Source organism: Telmatherina bonti (assembly GCF_933228915.1).
Source record: "Telmatherina bonti genome assembly, chromosome: 11".
NCBI lineage: Eukaryota > Metazoa > Chordata > Actinopteri > Atheriniformes > Telmatherinidae > Telmatherina > Telmatherina bonti.
This window is the reverse complement of record NC_136629.1, coordinates 25,804,486-25,829,410: the sequence shown is the minus strand read 5'-3', so window position 1 is coordinate 25,829,410 and position 24,925 is coordinate 25,804,486. Positions and strand designations below refer to the sequence as shown.

General features: G+C 43.1%; 1 protein-coding gene across 1 annotated transcript in view; it reads right to left on the bottom strand.

The window, feature by feature from the left end:
- Positions 1-24,925, bottom strand: part of slit1a (slit homolog 1a) — an 84,049-nt gene that overhangs the window by 52,354 nt on the left and 6,770 nt on the right. The window contains exons 2-4 of the mRNA XM_079249388.1: positions 21,283-21,354; positions 18,969-19,040; positions 17,488-17,559 (exon numbers count right to left, since the gene is read on the bottom strand). Of these exons, the coding sequence (XP_079105514.1) occupies positions 17,488-17,559; positions 18,969-19,040; positions 21,283-21,354 (216 nt within the window). The remainder of the gene's footprint in view (positions 1-17,487; positions 17,560-18,968; positions 19,041-21,282; positions 21,355-24,925) is intronic.

Below are 24,925 nucleotides of genomic sequence, written 5' to 3'. Positions count from 1 at the left end.
ACTCTCACCCCTCTCCCCTTCTGGGGTGTTAGGCACTGAAGCAGCCTCGGTGTCTGCCTGAAGGCCAGTCTCACAGCAGGCCAGTCATTGCAGCAGAGCTTTGATGTCTTTGTGGCGAGACTCCGCGCCTCATGTCCACGCTCATTAACTTTGTCAATGACAGATCAATGTAAGCCTGCAGAACGCCGCGCTGCCTCAAAATTACAACCCATTTACCATTCTGAGTCTGGTCGGGCCTTGGCTTCACTCTGAATAAACACACAATACAGCAAAAACGGGGAGAATGTTCACTCATGATAGCCCCCATTTAACAAGAAAAGCAAGGAGGATATGGCTCCACTTAACTCCTCACGCATCCCGTCTTCCTGCCGCTTAGTGCTCACAGACAGCAGTCACATCTCCTTACATCCTGCAGGTCTCTGTTTAATGATTAGGAGATTACGGCTCCTGTTTTTGCCCCCCTAACACCCGTCAGACAGATGCAGCTGTATAGAGTTAAATCAATGAGAGTTCAGGCTTTTTTGTTCCAACATGACCCACATTGTGAAGATCTGGCACTTTAAATTACCAAGAAATCTCTCTATTTTAGAAGCTATGTTTTGCATGTTTTAATCTCCATACTGCAGTATATGTGCATATTTTCTGACTGAGGTATCCTTCGCATTTAACATAACTCTGATCATTTTCTAAGCTTAGACATAAACATGCTGGAATGGAAGATATTGAACATCTCTACAGCTACATGTAGTTCCATGTTGACAAATATGTGACATTGCAGGTACCATGAAATGCAACACATACAATCCTCCCATGCAGCTACATAAACATGCATAGACACATAGACATGCGCGAACAGAAAGCTTTCCACAAACAAACATACACAGCCAGAGAGATCATCTGCACTCTAAATATTTAAAAAGCCTATTCCTCTGTCTGTAATTAAAACCACTGCAGCATTCCACTGTTGTATCCCCTGCCATCACCCCGTCTCTCTGTCTCTCTATCTTCCTCTTGTCTCTTGTTCTCTTCTTCCTTCCTCTCTTTTGACCTTTGCTTCAGTTGCCTAGAAATGGGATGTTTGAAAAACTTCCAAAACCAGTTAAACTGTGGGAATCCTCAGTGCGACGATTGCCCACGAAGGCCCCTTTCTCTCCCTCAGAAGCATCCACCCAGCTCCCGTTTGCACGTTGAGGACGGCATGGCTTCATTTACCGTTGGGAGAAAGTAAAAGGTCAGACTCTGTCTAACAAGACGACGGCCAATCTCCCGAGGAGAACGTTGCCTTTCCTGAGAGAAGTAATGATATGTTAGGACAACCCGCAGAGCAAACACAGGAACTGTGAGTCAGCGCCACACACTGTTTGGTAACAAAACTGGGGGCTTCAGTCATGCCCGGGCCTGCAGGGGGATACCGGGGGTAAATCCTTTCCCTGCCTCTCTGCTTCCTCCCATTAGAATTTGCCCAAATCCAGCTTTTATCACTATGTTTGCTCTGTTGAGCTCACTAATGCTCTCCAGCTTCTCTCACAAGGCAGGTGTTTATATGCAAGTGTGAGAGTGTTTGCTTTGGCCGGCGCTGTAATGCTTCCCATCCCTTCGCCATCAACATGGAGGGAATCAGACTGAAGAGTCTGAGAGTGGGAACACACACTTGGAGGCTCACAAGACTGACACGTTCCTAGAAAGGAGAGTAACAGTACATTTTCACCATAGATGTAAACTTGTGTGTGTGTGTGTGTGTGAGAGAGAGAGAGCGAGAGAGAGAGAGGGAGTGTATGCTGCATGCGTCTGTGTTGAGTTGTAAACAAGCACTTCTCATGATGTGGAGATGGTCTAGAGAGAGCTGCTCTCATTTCAAATATAATTTATTTATTAGACCCCTGTGTGTGTGTGACACACACACACACACACACACACACACACACACACACACAGAGTGACAGAAATTCGGCAGTTTATTCCATCACGCACCAGCGATCAACCTTATTCCCCCACCCTTGTCTTTCCTCCCCCTCCTTCTTTCCTTCCTTCCTTCATGTCGGTGGAGCGTTTTGTTGCCCAATGCTGCATTTTGTGAAATATTCATCTGAGGGAAAAAAAAAAAAAAGCTCATCTCACACTCAATGAATTTTCTTAAACTCTGCAGGCACTCATTGGTAAATGAAGGGCAACAGGCTTGACACACATGAATGTGAGGGGTACACACACATCAACAACCCCATCACCAATGCTTCTGGTGAGGGTTTTGTTTCGTACCACTGGAATCTGACAGTGATTTATGGAGAAGGGGAGTCACACTACACCCTGATACACACAGGAACACAAAGCAAGGTTACTGGCCCGAACATAGGCACAAAGAAAGGTTACTGCACTACCAACAAAGCCGCACTGACAGCCATGCATGCTGTGGTCCAGGGTCAACACCACATCAATGCAGCCCAACAGCTGAATTCAGACAACCCACTAAATAAATGCCTCGTCTACGCTCAACAAGATGCTTGACAAATTCCATGAATATGAAACTCTCTCGCTTCATAATTCCTAAATTACTCTTTTGAGAAAGTGTACGAGTCTCAGAAATGGTACAACTGACTCCAAATATATCAGACGGATTCCAAGTTTACAGTATATACCTGGTTCTGGAGTCATTTTCAGCTGCATTACCGCTGCGGTAAGGTCAGAGCTGTGAACCTTGAAAGACCTGACACACCCTGCCTCTCAGTGCAGGTATGCCCTCCAAAAGCAACCAAGATTTCTTCGCCTCTTTCTGCATGGACATGTTTGATCTGCTTTATACCAGCTATCCGTTACAGCGCAGGTGAGAACATTGCATTCCTTCTGACTCATTCCAAGTGTTGAGAGCATAAGGCAGCAATTTAGCTGGTAATTTGGGACCATTTTAGTTCCATGGTTGCTTCTGGAACACACACATGCAGACGCTGCAGGAGAAGAACAGATTCCCGAGGGAATACTTATTCTGCACTCTGCAACCACAGACCTTTTCTGCAGAGCATTGCAAAAAAAAAAAAATAAATAAAATTTTTAAAAAAGTCACTCCGGGTGCTAGCTTGTTGCTGCTCACATTCTTGTTTGGACAACTGTGATTTCCTTTAATGAAAAAAGGAAGAGATAAAGGGAGTGGGTTGGACGGGAAGAGGATGAAAAGTTTGCCTGTAGCATGTGCTAAAAAGGTAAATAAAACACTGATGACTCACAGACACATAACACTGACAGTGAGTCATCCTTAATGGAGCTTAATTTGAGGGTGAAGGAGTCATTGATGGTTTTGCTCTAAGGCCTCGTGGATGCACAGTAAAACTGAGTGATGTTAGAAAACATGGATCTGCAGCTATACTCCTGAAGCTGCATGCATAAATAGGAGCTCACTTTCCACAAACATCCCTCTCCATTTTGCTCATTTCACCACTCATGCTCACTTGATACGTGCTTCAGTTTGTGCAACAATAGCAATGGTTTATATATGTGTGTGTGTGTGAGTGTGTTTGGTGGAGGTTTCTGAAAGCCACTCCAGGGCTCTCCAATGTCGAGCCAGCCACATCCAGCTTGACGACTGAGGATCGGAATTCAAGAGGGCGACTGACAAAGACGCTCTCCCCTGGTGTGTGTTTTACAGGATGAGAGGAACACACAGCTGTTTGTATAAAAAGAATAACAGAGAGAGAGAGAGAGAGAGAGAGAGAGAGAGAGAGAGAGAGAGAGACTGAGGAAGGGTGAGGGATGAAAGAGAGAGAGAGCAGGTGTGAGTGGCTGGAACAGTAGTGACAACTCAAAGGCAGTCGTCTATTCAGCGTTGTGTAATTGCCGGAGCAGCAGCTGTTTGTTTCTTTAATTTCCTCTATAGAGCAATACAGCAGCTCTAGTGTTGCACATTAATTATGTTTTCTGGGACCCCCACCCCCCCCGCACCTCCCCCTCCCCCTTGACTGACAGCTCCGCTGCCTCCTGGACCAGCCTGGCTTGGAGCAAGGGAGTGGGTGATTGAATAGGCTAATAAATAGTGAAGGAGGGGTTGGTCACACCCCACACTATTGTACCGGCGCTGTCACGCCTGACCCTTAACCAAACACGTACACACACACATATACATGCACCCACACACACACTTTGATGGCTAACAATGTGTGCATACAACCCTGCGCATCGTCACACATACACAAACATGCACACACACCTTCACATCACCTCTGTCAGCCCTGACCCCGTACCAAATACTCAGGCTCCCCACCAAATGAGGCCCCAGCTATCGCCTAGCAACCGCGGAACAATGAGCTCCAAGGAGACGGAATGGCTTGAGCAAAGAGCAGGCTATTCTCCAGGGATGGAGGGAGCAATGGAGGGATGGGAGCCAAGGTGGGGAGAGGGTGATGGGAATGGTGTTAGGACACATCTTTAACCATGTCACAAAGAAGGTGCCTGCCTGGGAAACAAGGCAGTGCTTCTCTAACCCCACTGGATATCTCCGTTCAACTCTGCTCAACTCACTCTCACAACTTGTGACTTCGACTCTTCTCGTCTCTGTCCTTCTCTCCAGATCAGCCAAATGTTTGAGGGGAAGTTGGGGGAAGAAGCCAAACCAAAACTAACTCAAAGGTAAAATATTAAGGCATCCATTCTTGAAGGTGGAGTACTTTTTGTTCATTTCAAAGTTGACACAAGCAAAAAAACTTGACTTTTATTCATTTTAAATCGGTTCTCCATCTCACCACCCTGCAGCGAAAGTGTTTACACAGATGTATCACGACTTATCAGCTTTCCACATCCAGAAACACAGGTAGGAAGGTGAATGGGGGTTAGATTGCTGAGAGGCCACACACAGCATAACAACACTCTGCCAATTCAGTCTCCATAGAAACTATTAGGAGCTATACTATAAAAAGAAAATGAAAAGAGAGAAATAAAGCCCATCCAGATGACTGCCTCAAGCTGGAATCATTTCACTGAGAGATTTATCGCACATCGATGCTTGTTTAGCCTTCTGCCATCTTCTCCAGCCAAAGTTTCTGTCAGTAAAACCACTTTAATTAGATGTTTCCTCTTTCTCTTCTTAAATTATAACTCAAGAGCTATTTTTAAATTAAAATAAAGTATGTTTTTATTAATCAATGAAAGCCTGAAAAAGAGTTAGGGAAGGTTCAGAAGATGAAGCAGGGAGGGAGGCGAAGAGGTTGTTGGTCTCCAATCTGGTAAGAATTTTTATTAAACACTATTCAGAGTTGTTTTATAAAAGTAAAACCTGGCCTTATCCTGAAGCACTCACATTGAACCGATAGACACACCGTAACCTTTACTCCAGCATATGTTCTAAACCACTGGAAGATGGAACGGCAGTTTTCAGGTACATAAAAATGCATGTCTGATTTATAGCACTCTCACTCTAAATCTGTCAAACATGAAAATAATTCTTAGCTGCAACAATAATACTTATTAACATAACGACAAAGGGGCCATATCGCCCTTTGTGAAGATCATGGAGGTGTCAGAGGGCTAGAGCTATACATGTTATGTACTACATATTAGAAGATGCAAACACTTTTATGAAGTGGTTTAAAGGATTCTGGGGGCTTTAAAAAAAAAGACTTGAAGGAATGGTAAGCTTGCTCCTGGGTGAAGTCAAATTAAAGAAGATCAGACTTTGTTCAAGCATCTGCTAAGCATTCTTTTCCTTCCACTTATTCAGATGGCAAATTTATGAGGTGTTGACACTCTCAGAGAGCAAGCGGGGAGTAATAGAAAACGTTGAATGAGTGTGTGTGTCTGCTATTGATTTCTGGTCTATACTGTTGTCCTGCTTAAGGTATCTGACCTTCTGTGGCCTGTAAATATCAGTAAAGGTCCCTGCTATAATGCATTAGACAGCGGAATGCTATAACTTACATCCTTTGGAAGTTGTGTGTCTTTGTGTCTGGTTTTGGACTGTCTGGACTTCATGGGAACTGTTTGTATCTCCAGATCTGGCCTGGGCCTTCTATTCTACAAGCCCCAATCCTGTGCTGGGTAATATCCACTCTACTAACACCAGAACCAATAAGATCCACTGTAGCCATTGGCTTGATCTCCACATGAAAGGGTCTGCAAGCTCATTATCACAGCCTGGGGCTCACCAGGCCTTCCACTCCCCGGGCCGTTTATAAGCCAGACAAAGATAAAGAAATTCAGCCAGCGGGGGAGAAAAAAAAAAAATCTCATATTGGGCTTCCCATCCAAGCAGCCAGGTGTTAAAGATGCAGGTAAGATATAGAGAGGAAATATCAGATGGATGGGAAGAAGGAAAGGAGGCGATGAGGAAGCTAAGACACAGCAGATGACAGACAGGAAGTAAATGACAATAAAAAGGATGTGGTGGAGATGATGGAGGGAAAACGGGCAAAGCTGACAGAAGCAGGAAGCCTTCTACTATCTCTGTGCAGTGTTTCATCCTCTGTTGGGCCTCAGTGTCACCCTGGCCTCCTCCAGCAGAGTCCAGCTTTGAAGTGATAATGGAGCTTTTGGCTAATGCTCTCCTGCAGGTGCCCCTGGCTCACCCTGCCGCTCTGTCTCCCAGCACAGCCACATAGATGAGAAGAGATGAGAATCCTTTCAAAGTCTACAAATGAGGGCAATCTTTCTTCTCTGCACCTCTTTTTCTTTCTTTCCCTTTATCTGCCAACCCCACTTACAATATCCCCACACGTTTTATTGCTTCCCAGGCACAGTCCGTCACTTTAAGGTCCTTCTGTTGCCCTCTAACTCATTTTACCCTCTTTCAGCTCCTCTCATTCTCCACCTATTTCCTGGATTGAATTGCAGCGCAACACTAAATTTGGGAGAAAGGTTTTAAACCATGCCAAAAAAACAAATTTAAAGTTTAAGTATGTGCTGCAGACAATGTAGAAATCATATGGTTATCACGATATCAATATTAATCTACAACATCAATGTAGCAAATTTGACATGAAGTCTAGAGAGAAAACTCTGCAACTGATCAGCAGGTGCAGCCTTCATTAATAAATCTGAGATTTATGTCACATAGTTAAATAATTCACATAATTAAAGCAATATTCACAATATGACATGTCACGTTTTCCTACAATTTGCAGCCAGTCCAAGAGATTTAAAAAAATGCCATCCATGCATTTTGTATCCATCTCTGATTCCACCTTTTCTTTCACTGCCTGTCGCTTACGTACTTTCTGCTTCCCAACTGTGCTTTCAATCTCTCTGCGACTCCCTCCTCTTCAGTCAATACTATGTGTCTGTCTCCTCTTCTTTGCTCCCTTTGAGGTGCCAGATTGGTGTGACTGAACAACAGGTAAACACACACAGGCTTGTGGTATCTCAGATGCTGCACTCATTTCAGGAAGCTTTGCTTGGGTGGGGCAGGCATATGCGTGTGTGCATGTGTGCGTGCGTGCATGTGTGCCCATTGCTAAAACAGCAGGGAGGAGAAATCCATTCCATCCCCCAGTGCTTCCTTGTTAAACTGCACAAAACTAAGAAGGAAAGATGCCCCCTGCACACAACACCATACTGTTTCTCACTAAAAAAGAAATATCTCCACAACAGACTTACACGTACACCCAGGCTAATGAGATCACCATTGCATGCTGCGATAGCAGCAGGAGAGTATCGAGAAAGGAGAAAACAAACAGTGCTTTTTGTGCTGGAGCTGAGATTTTACTCTTTGCTGCTCTCGCTGACACTGATTTCTATGAGAAAAGGATGTCGGTGGAGGAGGGTGGAAAGGTTACAGAGACGAATGGCTGAAGCTGCTTTCTGGATCCAAGATAAAACGGCTAAATGAAAGGAGTGCTTAAACTTTATCTCCCAGGTGCTGTGTATGTCATTAATTATTGAGGATAGTTAGATGGCGTACATGACTCGTACACTCATGACTGAACAAGGGTAAGTATGTGGATGTTAATGTGTGAAAAATAAGTTTAAAACAAATGTTCACAAGACCAATAATAAGACACACTTGTTTCAAAGTGAATAAACTATTTTACAGGGTTTTGCAGTTTATTTTCATCTCTATTGAAACTGATCTGATTTGCTAAACTGGAAAGACTTTGATTTAGGTAAGAGGTCAAGATTGCATGGAGACAAAAAGGACCATCCATGATGCAAAAAGTAGACAGATCCCTCATGTAATGCAAGTGGTTCAGGACTGAAAGCACGAATACACCGACGTGGTTTCTAAAGCAGAGTCGGATGGTCAGGCTGCATCGTCCTTCACTTCACACTGAGATGTTACTTACCGCATCTATTCGCTGGGGAATTTCAAGTATTCCATGTCTGCCTGAAAGAAGTTTTAAACCTCAGATTTAAGACATTCGGGGTGGAAATAAGTTCTTTTTTAGGTATGGAGCTGTTTCAGAATAGACTGATTCACAGCGCTTAATGAATATCTGCCATTAATATACTGTAATATCTAAATAACTGTAAACTTTTTAGCTTCGTATTTCATTGTTAGATGAATAATTATACATTTTTACTCATACAAGTATTACAAAAATACTATTGGTAGAAAAATACTAAACAGTCAGTAGTCCTAGGTGTTACGAATTAAACTAACAAACGTTCCGTTTAGGCAAACCTTTCTTAATATCAATACTGCACTTATACACCTTGAACAGTTACTACATTAAATCTACTAACTACCCTTTTAATGTTTGATTCATGATCTCTTATTTGTTGCCACTTTTTCTGTATTTGAGCAAACAACTGCAACAATTGTGAGAAAAACGTTCTGTTAAAACACAATGAAGTCTGACGTGGTACAGACTTAACTGTAAAGCTTGTAGGTTTCTTTTTTTTTTGTAGCAAAAGAACTTTTATTAAAATAACATGTGGATTCATTCAGACATCACACAGTTTTTTTCTTTCCAAGCATGTAAGTTCAATGGATAAATGAACAAATCAGTCAGTTTTCCCTTTGTAGGAGCTCTAGGATAGAAATGTTTTGGTAATGAAAACATAAGTAGAAATTACAGAAAGTTTAAAGTTCATTCACATTATTTAACATGGAAAAACGGGATTTTACAATCAATGATTATAAACAGGAGAACGTTTTTGCTTCTGTCACCTTCGGCCTGAGAAACCCTAACCTCATGAACCAAAGGCTGTGATGTTGATTTAGTCTTTGTGTACTGAGTCCTAGTAACCCATAAGGGATGGTTTGGGTGGGTCCATGAAAAATTCAATGGGTCCCAAATTTCAAATATTTACAAAAAAATATTTCTTGTTCTTATATTCTTCTATTTATTACAATGGAATAAAAGGGACAAGGGAGTACATCATTGAGATTCTGTCAGTAGGCTGATCAGAGTCAGGGGGGAGTGCAGAGGTAGCAGAAGCAGAAAATACCCCTGAAATAGTCTGCTGACCAGTGATACTTTTCATCTTCTTCTTCAGTGGCATTTGTGCGCTCTACTTTTCCTGTTTACTTGAGAAAAATGGGATCTCGTCAGAAGCAGCATGTATGCGCAGTCGCTGTCTAGTGAGTATTTTCAGTGTAGTTTTCATCACTGCCACCAGAGCATGTTTTATTTATTTCATTAATGTACATCCCCTAAAAGTTAAATAATCTACCGGTACATGAATGAGCTCATTGTCGATTAATCAACTCTTGACTTAACTTACTATAAAGTCAGTGTGTTTAATTGCTAAAGTGAAATGAATGGTGACTGCATACTGGTTCTGGTTGCAGCTAAGTCAGCATGATGCGAGACGGTGTGTACAGAGGTCATGTCTGCGTGTCTTTTAGACGCATGGAGGGTTGACACAGTGCTTGTCTGGTCTGCTGACAAAGCTTCTTTTTTTTTTTTTTTGCTGGTTACTGACAACACGAGTTGTTGTTCACAATGAATCATTTTTCATGGGAAAATGAGGTGCATCCAAAGGATGTATCAATAGGGAGTTCAGATTTTGATGCATCACGGATGCGTACCGAGCAACATCACTGCAAAGACCCGCTAAACTCCATTTTTATGCTGTGAAACATGCAGTAGCACCAGCTCTGTAGCCTGGGAGTCTGGAGAACAAAAAGCCTGGAGGTACACTAAGTATAAAGCCTTAAGAATGCTCACCAGACAGAAAAAACATACATTTGCACAAACAAACAAAAGTACAGCCACAGGGAAGAGGAAGGAGTTTAACCCAGGCTCTCCTTCCAGAGGATAAAGGGATGCACCAAAAGCCTATAATTACACATACACTCTAAAAATCCAAAAATCTCCTTCCATCTATTGCAAAGCACTTTTGCCAAGCAGTTGGATCCGATTTCGTCAGAAAATATACACGAGCCACTTTTTGAACTGTTTCACCTCCCAGTTCTTTCTTAGTGCGTCTTCCGCTTGTTAAGAAATGGTAAACATCCTTTGTCTTTACGCTGCATCAGCTGGCTGGTACAGCAGCAGCAAATCGTCATGAGGTGGGCAAAGTGTGTGTGCACTGGCATTAGTGCGATTGTAGTGTGTGTGTGTGTGTGTGTTTCTGTGTGTGTAGACATATGTTTTTGAATAAAAACCTTTATCAGAGATTGACCCCGAGGCCACAGGATAGGGTGGGAACAATCATTTACTGTACACGTGTAAGTTCGCTGGGCATGCGTGGGTTGTGTGTGTCTTTCTGCTTTGCAGGATGTTAGGAAGTTGTTTTTTTTTTTAACCCCTTCTCTCCCAGCCCAAAATATGAGAGGCTGTTTGGGTCTGCTTGGGCTACTTCCAATGCCGAGCTGCAGAGTCTACAGTCCAGACCCTAACAGCTAATAACTACAGATTACACACAAATACAGCATTTTTTTCTGCTAAGCAGCACGAACACACAACACTTCCAGATGATGATCCAGATAGAGCTGATCGAATCCCCAGATTTTCAAATGAACCGTGACGAGATGGACAGATGCACCGAGGAAGGGAAACGCCCATCACAGGGAAACTGAACTCTGCAATGACTGATGAACTATGTGAGTTTCTCATTTTGATTATTGCTTTCATACTCCATACTTCTTCACTGCAGACCTTTTATGTACACATGAAAGCATTGAGTGTGTGTCCAAACACCCCCAAACAGGACTACCCTACAAGTATCACACTGGTTGTTATTCCTGCAGCATTCCTCAAACCCCTGCTTTGAGATTCAAGAGTAAGTGTGTGTGTAAATGCTTGTGTGTGGATGTGAGGACATGAGGGTAGCCTTTTCTCCCGTTTGTGTCAGTTCCAATCTGGAGGCGGCAGAGCCAGCCGTCACAGAGGCAAACTGTCGGCAGCCGCTCAGAGGGGACGAGGAAAAGGAGGAGGCGCCCCTCCATCAGCAGCTCCGCGAGTGAAATCCCTGTGTGTGTATACTCATGACGGATTTAGACCACACTGTGATGTCTTATTCATGCTGTATCAATTCATAATGACCAGACCTGTCCCCAGTGTGGAGACGCTCATGCACACACACACACACACACACACACACATACATCAACGTGCATGTCTATGATGGAGATGGTCATCACTACAGAACTTGTGTGCATGTATGTTTGCTTGTTTGAATATTTAGAGCAGCGGATCCGGCAGAAGTGTGTATGTAGAGCAGTGTGTACCAGACACTGGACAAAGACACACAGAGACCACTGATGTCCCAGCGCTTCAGTGTGAATATTTAACAAGCCTCAATCCATCTTTTCAATTATTCACAAGGAAGGATACAGAATCGTTAAGAAATATAAACACTGCCCCCCCTTACTTATGCTGCATCTTTGCCCCACCGTTTTGCACCTCTGACCATCTCTCCTCTCTGTTCTTCAACTTTATTCTCCTCTTCTGTCTGTTCTTTGGCCTCTTTCTTTCTTAGTCCCCTTTGTGCTGCGGTTGTGAATATTTCAGATGGCAGAGTGGTTTTTAAATTACCCCCTTTTGGCTTCCGCTCCGCTCACATGGTTTGGTCTGCATTTCTCTCTCACACACGGTTTGACTCGTAAAGAAAACAGTGACAAGTCATAAAAGCCACTTTTACCAGCTGACAAGGACACGGGCAGGAAGAAGGGCAGGGGCAGGGAGTGAAGTCCTGCCAGGTATTTTCTGGGTTGGCCGCTGGGTCATCCCCCTTCTGAAAGTCTAAACTCAAACCTTACATTTATTTGGTTCTAACAACGTTGGAACTTAACAGCATTAGTTCTTCCAAGACAAGAAAAATATACCACTTAATATTTATCAATCATTTTTTTAAACTGATGAGAAGTTTCATTCACATCTTAATGTAAATATATTGATTTGAAACAAAGATCCACAATACTAAAGTAAACTGCCTGTCCATTTAAACACATCTAATACTTATTCAGCTGTAGGCAAAGAAGCATGAAAGAAAAACAATCTTAAATGTCTTTACCGTGTCTTATCTATGTGAGCTCCAGAGGAAAGACCCACTAGTCTGACTGAGGGAAGTTATTCCAGGTGAAAGACAGAAAGTCATTCCATGATTTTACTTGTAAAAATGTTGCAGGGATCAAGCAGCTTGAACTCAAGAACATCAGTCGTGTGTGACTACTGCTGGTTAGGATTAAAAAAAAAAAAAAAAATCACCTCGTCTCGATGAAAAACTAATTTTTGCCAGCAGGGAAGAACATGACACTGATTTCTAAATATTTTCAGCTGTTATTTTAAAGAAATAACATTTTTCTGTTTATAATATTTTGACATTATTCAGCCAAACTTATATCTCTCTGATGTCAGTCTGCCTTTATATCATCTGTTGTTGTTGATCACATTTTTGATCCAGAAAATAGAAATTTTGGTAACACTGTTTTTTTAAGTAAATGAATCACACATCCCAGAGATGGACATGTAAAAGTGTGGGCAAAATTAATTAAAATATTATATTAATGTAGAGAAAAAATGCTGACGAATAAATAATAATTTTGTTTTAACTGAGACATTCAATGAAGCTTTTTTTTCCCTCTCTCTCTTTTTATCATGCTTGCTAGTTAAAGTCACTGAGGTCTGACTTGTTAGTGTTTAGTGTCAAACAAGCCACAGTCAAAAAAAAATCAGGATGTCTGCCACTGATGGCACAGAAACCTCCTGATAAAGACGGGTTGCCATGGCGACTGCTGTCAAACGGGGACCCAAACAGTCTTCGCAGGGAAAGCGAGAGAGAGGGAGAGAGAGTGTGAGAGGACCCAGCACACTGAGGCAGGTCATTCATCAGCAGAGACAAAGAGAGGGAAACAACAAGACCAGCTTCCAGCATTAACTGCCTGCCAGATGCACGCACACACACACACACACACACACACACACACACACACACACACACACACACACACACATATGCACGGACAAATACAACCCAGTGTTATACAAACACTTTAAGTCGGGAGTAGAAAGAATGAAAAAAGAAACCACATTCACATCGGCCTTTTATGCAGTCATACACAAAAAGTTGATGTCAAAAGAGTTAATTTGCTTTGCCGTCCTGGAACAACAGAGCGAGTTTACAAGCCAACCAATCTGACAGAGATGAGAAGGAGAAAAAGCTGCTTATTGAATGATAACAAAGTCAAAAAACAAGTTGGAATACGGCGACAGAGAAATGATTTATAGGTTTAATGATAGTGCACATTATTTATTCTAGACTTCCTTCCCCCAAACAGCTCTTTCTTCTCACACTGAGCTACTGTTCCCTAAGCATCAAGCGATCAACAAACACAAAACACAGCATCCCTCCAACACAAACACAGAGGAGGCAGCATTAACGGCATTAACACACAGCGACGCGGCTCTTTTATCTGCAGTCAAAGCCATATAAAGGGTGTAATCCCTTGTGCGTGCAAACCATCCACACATTAGGACACAGAGTTGTAATTATAACCATATTCTGTGTGAGTTTGTATCTAATTATTGTTATTTACGTTTCCCTTTTTGTGTGTGTGTGTGAACGTCTCGGTGAGCTTCAGCGTGTGTGTTTGGGGTTTGTGTACATCGGGACGCCCGTTGCTAAGTATTAACTTGAAACTGAAAAATGAAGCATCTCAGCGAGTGATGAGACACGCCCCCACTTCCAAATACTTTGCCAGGATTTCCTCAGCTCCCCTGTAGAGCAGGTACTACCACACCCTTCCCACTTCCCTGCTCCTCCTCCATACCTCCCGGGGCGATACACAAGGGAAATCCTCTCCCTGCTATCCCCCTTACCCCACGCTGGCCATTAATGAAAGCAACACCCCTTCAAACAAACTTGTGTTGTTGCTGGTATTTGTTTGTGGCAGCAAGAAGCAACATGGTAATCAGAAAACCACAAAATACCCCTCTACCTCCTCCTCCAACCTCCCATCCTGAGCTGCAACCAGATGCTATTCCCTGGGGCCAGCTATCAGGCTAACTGCTCTCCACTCCTCCCAATCTGCTCACCTATGCTTCTTCTCCCCTTCATCCTGCAGTCCTTCCTTCCTCCTGCTCTCCCACTGCGAAAAGACACTAATTACAACCATGGATGAGTAGATTACAGATCTGAAGTGCAGTGGAAGTGGGATGAGGAGATGTCAAGGGGTGGTAGGTGAGGGGCAACAGGTCGTTAACAGTGATGAATGCAACTCTATTTTCACTGTTATTGTTCGCAGCGCCTCTCGCCTCCGCAGTAGCTTTCCCATACCTTCTTGTTGGTGCCATCCATCACAGGCAGCTTTAACTAACCCTAACTATCGCTAATCATCTCCAATCAATTCTAATTATCTTTCCTCTGCCCCTCATACATCACTCTCTGTGTCTCTCAGGCATGCAGAGATGCAGTGGAGCAGAAGTGTATATGGAGAGCTTATGCTTTCAAACAGAAAGCAGAAAGCTAAACTTTAAACACGTGCTTGTTTAATCTGCTGTGTGCGCATGCACGGGAAGGCTCACTGCATCTGCAACTTAAAAAGTTTTGAGCTTTAGAAGAACTAGATGAAAAAAAGTCATTATTTCTGCATATGAAAATGTGCTTTTCCTTTTTTTCCTTTTCATCTCGGTAGGTTTTAGGAGGGCCCTCTTTCCAAAATTAGTGCCACAGCAAGAGCAATTGCATTAATTCTCCATCTTCCCTTTGTAGTGAAAACTCATTACCCCATGAGCTTAATGACTGCATGGGAAGTGTTTAAAAACTTCCCACAAAACAACACTCAGCTGCTCATTTAACAGACAGTCTTTTATTAACCCAGTAGCTTTTCCTCTAAAGTTTAATGAGAACAACGATCTCATGTGCTATCCTCTTGCTCCTCCGTCTTCTTGCCCTTCTTTCTGTTTGTCCCCTCAGCAGGATGTCGGCGACAAATAGCCACTTTGTTAGACAAGTTTTCCCTGGAGCCCTTGCTTCAAACTGAGCGCAACAAAATAAAGAAGAGAGAAGAAGAGACGGCAATGGTGCAAAAGTAAAGAAGAGGAGAAGAGGAGCAAGTAATCCTGCCTGCAAGAGAAGAGAAACCATCTGGGTTAGGGCTCCACCTCAGGGCAGCGGGCTTTCACATTAACCAACATTTTTTGGGATCATAAAGGTGGACCTTAATAAGCCCCGTTGAGCTTTTTGAGCAAGTGCAAAGACAACCCCCCTACACACACACACACACACACACACACACACGTGCACAAACTCACACTGACTCTATTTGAGTGTCTTTCTTCCTTTCTAAGTCACCCTCAGACACATGTGCAAATACACACATAAAATAGCATCAAAACTCTTCCTCTGGGAGATGAGGACCTTTTAAGTCCATTAACAGCTTCTGGCGAGTGCACAGCAAGGCTGGAACCGAACAGCTTCAGACTTCAACCAGAAGCCGAAGTGCGGTCCAGACACACCGGACTTAAAACACACCTTAGGAAAAAAAAAAAACCTTTGTCTTCAAGTGCTGCTTCGAATCCCACATTGCCAGTATTAATCTTTAACAAGCACTGGAAGTCTATAGCAGAGTATCGTCTGTCAATCATCCACATGCACCATAAAAACTGAGTTATTATCAATTTCATGGTCCTTGATTGTACATTTGCTGAAAATATTAAACTACTGGCATTTTTACACCTGAAAAGCTCCAAGCTCCATTCCAGATCTCTTTTATCCAGGCCAGGACGAACAAACGAGTGTAAACTCAGACACATAGCAATGTTAAACAGTGTCTCATTCTCCAGATTATTGCAGGAAAGCCAGCTCTTGGTTTAGAATAATGACCATGAAGTTAGCTTGGAAGAACAGCAGAGCTGCGTTCGCACAATCCTCTGGCTGTTGGCAGGACCTGCTGCTCCAGATGGACTAATCACACTTGCTCAAGGCCGTCCACCGGTCTGGAAGGCCTCGGCCTGCTCTACATCTGAATTCCAGCTCGACAGACAATTTAGTCCTGCCCAGTGTTAGCGAACCTGGAGAAGGTCATCCTTGCCCTTGAGGAAGAGACTTTGCCCTCCAGCTGTGGAGGCCAGTTTTGGCATAAATATAGGTGACATGGGGGGATAGTTACCAGGAAGTGACAGATAGATTCAAGATGGTGTTAAACATCAAACAAAGGATAAACATATGGAGAGCTGGAGCTGGGGTCATTGGTTAGCCGTACCACTATGAGGATAGACAGGAGGGAAATGATTTTTCCATCTCCCACTGTTTCATTATTCCCAGATGCTCCAGGTAATCTGAACTGAAATGGGAGCTGGAATGATCAGCTGGTAACAAGGACAATGATTATCCCAAAGAAAGAAAAAAAAAAAAGAAGGAATATAACTGTTAAGCCGTGCAGCAGATGGGAGTAAAGGTTTAGCCTTTCTTTGGGACATCTAACTGCACAGGCTGAATAAGTAGAATGATGTGTGAGTGTGTGACAGTGCAGGACTGGTCTTAGAATGAATTGAAAAGTGTGATGACACATTCATTCATATGATGGAGGAGGAGTCCACTGGCAGAGGGATCTTGGAGGATTTGAACTAGAATGACCTGATTCTGTCACGAGGGTTGTGGAGGTGAGGACCCAGATGGAGGAATCGGAGCCAGGGATGCAGAATATCAAGAAGTTTTAATGGACTGAAACGGAGGGAAGCGGAGGAAAACACAAACAGATTCGGTGCCGCAGACGTCCTTTGACCCAGTCTTAAGTTTGAAGTCCTTTACAGAAGCGTGTCTATTGAGTCGCATCAACTACTCGCCACTCGTGGATTCTCTCATATGCAGAGTGACATTGAGGTGACTTGGCAGGAAGACCCAACAACGTGCAAACAACAGCTCATTCCTTTATAATAAGATCTGACACACTAATAACTCTCACAAAGCCTCGTTGTTCCTTTAACAAACTTAAATTCCATCCAAATCTTTCTTTATTTGTGTTTAAATCAAATCAAACCAAAACCAACGCTGATCAGATTCACATCTTTGAATAACATTTGGCTGTTTGAGCAATCATGAAAAAGGACAAAGAGAGATGTTGTACTGTTTGCACTGATTTGAAAAATAAAAAAACAAAACAAAAACAGCATAGATTGTACTTACAGTCGAGACAGTGCAGGGTTCTTCTGAAACAGCAACTCAGGAAGCTGCTGCAGTTGATTACGGTTCAGCCGCCTGCGGCAGGAAAGACGTACGATCAGCCGGTGAGTTTGCATGCGTGTCCTTGAGTGAGTATGGCTGCGAACAATTTCTTTTCTAGCTGCAATGGAATCAGCTTAGCCACAGGCTATTGTGTTTCAATGTGCTCTGAATGTCACATAAATATCCAACTGAAAGTTCAGGGGAATTGAACTGCTGGTCAGAGACATTGCCGTAAATTGTCCCAGTACAGTTAAATTACAATGCTGCGCCTCGCAGGACGCAGTGTTCCGCTGACTTCCCCAGAACAACAGAAAAACTACATTTCCATTTAAATAAGAGAATCACATTTACCAGTTATGTGAACATAAACTCATTTCGATCTGGGAGAGGCTATCAATACAAGATTCCTCAAAACAGAGTTAGGATGTGGATGAGCAAGATAAAGCCCCTGCAAGTCCATGTCAAACTACTAACATCCGAGACTCGCGGGCTTTATGCAAATACAATTGAGTCAATGAGGAACAGACTGTTGCTAATCTGTTGGAAACCACAACTCTCTCCTCTCTGAAAGGCCCATTGGAGGCACAAAGGAGTGAATGCAACGGCACAGAAAGGCTGCAAATGTGAAAGGCAGGCCAGTATCATGTCTTTAGATACATTCATACAGATGTTGGGACTTATGCCCCTGACTGTATACTCTGAGAAGAGTGCCTGGCCAACTTGAGAAGGAGATTTAGAGCATAACAGACATTAATGTTCTGCTGCTGCAGTTTATGGTAATGAGCCGCTTGATCTCCTCACTGGTGTGGCACATGAAATTATCCAGTGAATATCTGGATCGGCTGAATATCGAGGAGAAAAGTAGAGGTGTGCATTGCCACAAGATTAGTAACATAGCTGGTAAATGTGGGTTTCAGATCAGAGAAAAGACTTTTTATACGTTAACCACCGTGTCTCCCTAAGAGGGAGTGTGTGTGTGTCCATAAAGTCATCTGCTGTGCAGGTTTCCATGTGGGTAGCGCAATTGATTTACTAATGAGCAAGTTGAGGTGTGGTTGATTGTGTTTGTCTGTGTGTTTTCCCAGCCACTTTACAAGCTGTTGAGAAATCCTGGTGGTGTCCAGATGAGCCAAGGCCTGCGGTGGGGGAGGCCTTTTAAGCCCACATATTCCACAGAGGGCATTCCTGTCAGGCAAAGCTAATAAAAAAAATACTTCCAGCCATCACTGTACCCTCTCAGCACCATCAAACCACAAAAGACTGACAGGGAAGTGCCTGACTTTTTATACAACTGGTCCCTAATGTTAATGTCATTACCTTCAACCAAATGCATGTACTGAAAGCAGATCAACAGATGTGTGGGGTTCTCCTTTCAAGTTCAAGTTTTTGTAAAAGAAATAATGTATCCAGTCTGTGTACGAAAACCTCCAGATGATACTCACAGTCGCTCCAGTTCCTTCATGTCATCAAACGCTCCACGCTCGATCACTGTAATCTGATTCTCCATCAGCTGCCTGCAGAAAAGGGCACAGAGAGAAACTGATGACTTTGATGACTGTACAAGCTTTAATGAGGTATAGGAGGCTTTAGGTGTTTGGGTGATGAGACTTCTCACAGCATCTTTGACTTCAGTATATTTAGCATTTCTCACTTTCTTTAACACACACACACACACACACACAGGGCAGCGGCGGGGACTGGGGGCACACTGTGGAATCCTGGCAAAGGATGCTGGGATAGCAGCCAGGAAAGTTTCCAAGGTGGCTCAGCGAGTGTAAGTGTGAGCTCTAGTGTGGTCCGAAGGGTGTAACAACTGAGATGAGATGAAAAGTAAGCAGGGGATCAGAACGTGCGGCTTGAGTTCCAGCATCTCAACAATTGATGCAATCAAAGAAAAGCAGAAGACGTCCTTGTTGGACGGCAGCACTGGAGTTTCAGGCGCTACATCGGTGCTGTTAACCATACATAAACAAACATAAAATGCATCTGCACAAGCAGAAACACATCTTTTCCTCAACTACACGGCCAAAGCTAACAGCCAAAAAGAGGCTTGGATAGTTTTGGAAGTGTTACAATAACACAAAGTCAGGAAGGAGAGAAAAGTGTCCAGCAGCATTAGAAGCAACAAGAGCTTTCCTTCATTAGGTGCACAACTGTTCTGTGTTGAAGCTAAGCTCTCATGTCTCCTGTGAACCTGTGGCGAGCTGCAACTCAGCAGTCTGGGCTTCCTCCCCATCGAATATAAATGCTAATCACTGTTCACACTCCATAAACATGGAGAGAAAAGTGCAATTCACTTCAGATCTTTTTCCTCATGAATTTAGATGGAAATAAAAAAAAAATAAAAAAAAAAGTGTGATGAGTACTTCTGAATAGAGAAAACTTTTTTTTTTGCAGACACCCCGAGGCCATGTAGCCTTCAATTTCTCTCTGGTGCCTTTCTATCTACTTTTTCTCTCTGCTTTATTGTCCTAACTTTCCTCACTGACATGCAAAGAAACAACACAGAGTTTCTGCTCTTTTAGAATGGTTAAACATCCAGTGTCAAATAAATGGAGGTAAATCAGCTGTGTTGATTTTAGGCTGACAGAACAGACGACAGCTGACTGTAAAGATAAACCTCCGTTCCTTGTTTTTTTTTTTTTTTTTTTTTTTTTTTACCTACCAAGGGTTGCCCAGAGGTCAGCAGGATCAGAGGTCAACCTGCTGTTGCTTTTAATGCTTTTGCCCCACAGAAGCAGCTCAAACAGCAGCAAACCTACAACATGTCATTCCTGTATTATATACATGGTTGGCTAATTTTCAAGTAGTGAGTTGTGTGTGTGTGTGTGTGTGTGTGTGTGTGTGTGTGTGTGTGTGTGTGTGTGTGTGTAAGAGAGAGAGAGTGAAGTGCAGGCGGTGCAGGAGAATCAGAGCCTTTGCAGCAAGGGAAGTTCTGTTTTTAGTCCTCCTACAAGAAGTTGTTTCCTTTCTACTTGCTCGTGACAAGCTGGCGACATGCAGGCATTTAACCTCCAGATGGGGCGTAGAAGGTGGAGCAGAAAGGGAGGCAGATGACGAGAGGGGACGCAGACCGTTGGGATCGCGGCTGCGAAAAGAAGGGAAGGACAGGGGGATGGGCAAGTAACGATGAGGCTTGAAAACAGTCAGGCTTTGCTGGGTTGTAGGAATTATGCTCGGCTCGTGTTACATTTAAAACATATTCAGGTCTACACGGCTTCCCCTCAGGCAGTGTTTTTAATACCTATCGCTCCACTCACAAGTGTGTACACACGCTTGTATGCGTACAGACACTTTTACAGCTACTTTATTACCTGAAATCACAAGTGCTGTTTAATTTAACCACGAAAGGAGTCAATGGCTTCACCTGAATGTGTTAACCGTGCTGAGAGTCTATGGAAGCGGCGCTCGTGTGCAGCTAGCATGTGGAGGTGTGGGAACAGAGGAAAAGTAAGTGTGTGTGTGTCTAAGGGACAATCAGTGCAACCACAACAAGCAGAATACGCTGAGAGATAAGTCCATTACTTTGATAGCTGCAGGCACTCGGTAGCTTAATGTACTTCTGAGTGGGGCTCTTGACGAATGCGTTGCCATTTCACTGGGTTTGTGCTAATTTGAGCAGCAACTCAGTAGATGGCGGATTGCGAGGTCACACACAGCTCAGGTATGCATGAAGAGATAAACTCAAAACACTGACATTTTCTACGCATACAAACGGTCTCGTCACCACGCATGAACACAATGGCAAGTACTTACAGAACTCTGAGGTACTTGAGTCCAGCAAAGTCACTCTTGGTGATGCGTGTGAGGTTATTTCCATTCAGCTCCCTGCAAAAAGAGACACGCAAACATGAATTCATAATTCATCATTGTTCTCCCACTGGAACTGTTCAGCCATGGTGACTAAGGAAGCAGAAAGTGGCATGGAGGCTTCTTTAACTACTGATACCTGAGTCACAATCTCACACACACAGTCACACACTTCAGACACAATTGATACACACACTGTCAGTAGAACTACTCAGACAAAAGCCCAATGCAGGTATAATATATGCAGAAAATGTCTGTAAACGGCAACGTTTTTTTTTTTTCTTCTATGAAATGCAAATTGCTGTGATGTCAAAAATAAAACGCCCTGCTGGGCAGAATCAGGAGGATTACGCTAAAGCGAAGTTCATGCTCCGTTCCAACTGGGAGTTACGAAGTCCTATTAAAATGGAAGCCACATTTTAGCTGCTCGATTGTATTTCTGTTTCAACTCTCTCCCACCAAACCCACTCAACACCTTCCCTCTCCACCCCCTACCCCCTCTGTGTCTGCCATGTCCTTCTACGATTGCTGGGGATTAGCAGGAGCCAGCAGAGGGGATTTGGGTAGGGCCACAAGGCCAGAAAGCTAAGTGCTGTGGATATAATGGGAGCAGCCTCCCTGCTGAGAGCTGGCCGTAGCTGCAAAAAGGAAAGACATAATAACTGATAAACAAGGGTTTTGACAGAAAACAAAAAAGCCTTTTAAAAGTGTTGCTCATTTAAATCTAAAAGGTGCAAGATGAACTTGTGAGACGGGCTGGTCTCAACCTCAGTAGCAGATCGTATTCTTACATAAGAAGGGAAAACAAAGCGTAAAAACTACTCAAACCAGCTAGAGCACATTGAAAATGAGCTCCTCTCACTTTTGCACATTTTCTAAGTATAATGTATCCACCCTGTCCTGAACCCCAAACCTTCGTTCCAAAGCAAAACCCAAAAAAAAAAAAAAAAAAAAAAAAAAAAAAAAGGTTTTCAAATTCATACTGAAAGCACAGGTCTCTCTCCCTCAGTCGCTCTCTTGTCTAATGACCACTCCAGGGACTGTAACGCTATGCAGTATGTAAGAGAGCGGTCATTACAGACAGATGGTGCACGTGTGTGCGTGCATGCATGCGTGTGTGTGCGTGTGTGTGTGTGTGTGTGTGTGTGTGTATACACAGGTGCATCGACAGGCAGAGCGTCGCAGCTACGGGAAAATAAATAATGGACTGGGCTTCATTAGCCTGGACTCTGATACACACATGTGGTGCTCATTACAGGTGCTTACGCACAGACACACATACACTTCTGGATTTCCAATGTCTTATCTTCAGGGTGGTCACTGCGGATGAGACTCAGAGGACATTAAAAAAGGGGGGAAGATAGAAGATGATGGGAGGGGGGGGCATGTATGTGGACATATGAGTCACACATAAACAAGAGAAACATCCCTCTCCTGCAGCTTTTGCAAATACTGCAGAGCTGAGTTGTTGAAGCATCAAGACTTCATCCTTTGTTTTGCATCAGGTGACTCCAGATAATGAGCTGTCCTGGGAGGTTTAGGTATGCACCAGTTCAGCAAGACATTTGGGAAATGCTTAAATGCCTCTTCCAGCCTTTGATAGTTCACCTAATCAGAGTAGGTTCATGGATTAAACAGCTTTATGCACACAAAGTTTTCGCATGTCATTTTGCAGCGTACAGTTTGGAAAATTTCGCCAAGTCTTCCTGAGTGCCAAACTTCTCAGTCTGTGCAGGTGTTCTGTTGTTCTGGGACAAATCTGGACACTGAAAAAACTTTCGTGTGTGAAAGCATGTGTGAGCTTAATCTCAGTGGGACACGAATGCTCAGTTAGCTCGGATGCTTCAAACTGCATTTACTAAATTAGCTGAATCTGTTTGACTCAGAAAGTTTAAGGAATACAGACCCTAGACATGCAAACAGTCTAGACCCATCGATGCTTGTCTCATTGTTAATTCCACATCTAAACAATGCAAAATATGTCAAACTCATTTACAATTTATCAAAGGAGAAATCTGCTGTTTATTAGCAACAGTATCAGTCACCAATCCCCCCCCCCCCCCCCCCCCCCCCCCTTAAATCAAAAGGAGCAAAGCAATGACTTTTGGCAGAGAAGTAAAGGCGAGTTAACTCATTTCATGGGCAGATGTTTTGCAATACTGACTCTGTGCAGGTTTTTACATTAAAGCTCAGCAGAATTACTTTAAAAGCTGAAAATGATTAGGTATCGTTCTGAGTTCCTACAGCAAAGGATTTCCACCTCTAACTGCTTCAGTCAAATCCATTCCATCCTCTGGAAACCTCGGGAAGAATTCCCACTGCTGACACACTTCCTGGGGAGAAAGTGGATTTATGACATCACTATCTAATCCCTCTTCATCTTCCATCCCAAGCTGATTGATGCTTGAAAGTATTTCCTGGTGCACCTTCCCTCGGGTGGACACGCGGCAGCTATGCTTCACCGCTCCACATCTCTATAATTCAAAGAGCCTCGGAGCACTGCTACAATGCTCAAAAACTCATTACGTTTATTTCTGCCAGCTGCCGGGGTCCCTCTGCTGTGCCTGTTTCAGACCTGTTTCAAATTGAGCAACGCTACATAAAATGAAGGACTGGACTAAAGGGAGGATAAGCGAGTGGCTCACTAAGGGCAGAATACAGATTAAACTCAAGCAGACACAAATGTTCACATGGGCTCTGACAATATAAACACGTTATTGCGAAACAAACTCAAGCACAGCAGCCAGCGGCTATATACACATAAACAATGCTTATTGTAAACATAATTGTTTTTTGCCCTGAAAGCAGAAAAAAGACAAAAACATCTCAGCAAGATGTGTAACTTTGGCTGCTCTAAAGATGCTTTTAAACAACATTGATTAATATAGAAAGACAAAATAACTATTTGCTTCCATACACAGATGTAGCTCATGTCTCACCACGTGATCTGGACATTCAGCGTTTTGATGTGTCCATTATATCTGCATTTAAGGTCTCACTGCATGATAACACACTCTTCAGATCATGTTGAATTGCCTGTAAGTTCTCAAAAAGAGGAGGTTAAAGCTTGTGGTCCTCCATATTGGAGAGCCAAAATCAAAAGCCAGAGTCTTTTTACTTTTCTGCTTCACTCTCACACGTAATGCCACACTTTTGTACTTTGCTCTCACTTGAGAAGGGTTAACATTAAACGTAGATTAAAAACATGATTAGAAAAATATACACGATTCGGGGGTTTTATGCATTCGGTTATTGATGGATTGTGGTTCCTTTCATGTCACGTGGACGTTGCCCTTCACAAAACAACTGGCTATGATTATTTCCAACCATGGATTAGGACACCATGTTTGATGTCGTGATGTATGTCTCTATTACTCATCTTCTGGTGAGAACACGCTGCTATTCAAGCCAGACCAAACTAAAATATTAAAATATTTCTTCACACAGGGGCAACTTTTAAAATTGAAAAACTTTCTTATGATAACAAGTCAAGGTGTATTCAGAGTGAACAAGCACAACAAATTTTTATAATAAGGAATATTTTGTGATGGAGTTAGATTAAAATAGCACTTTCAGGTGTTTTTTTTTT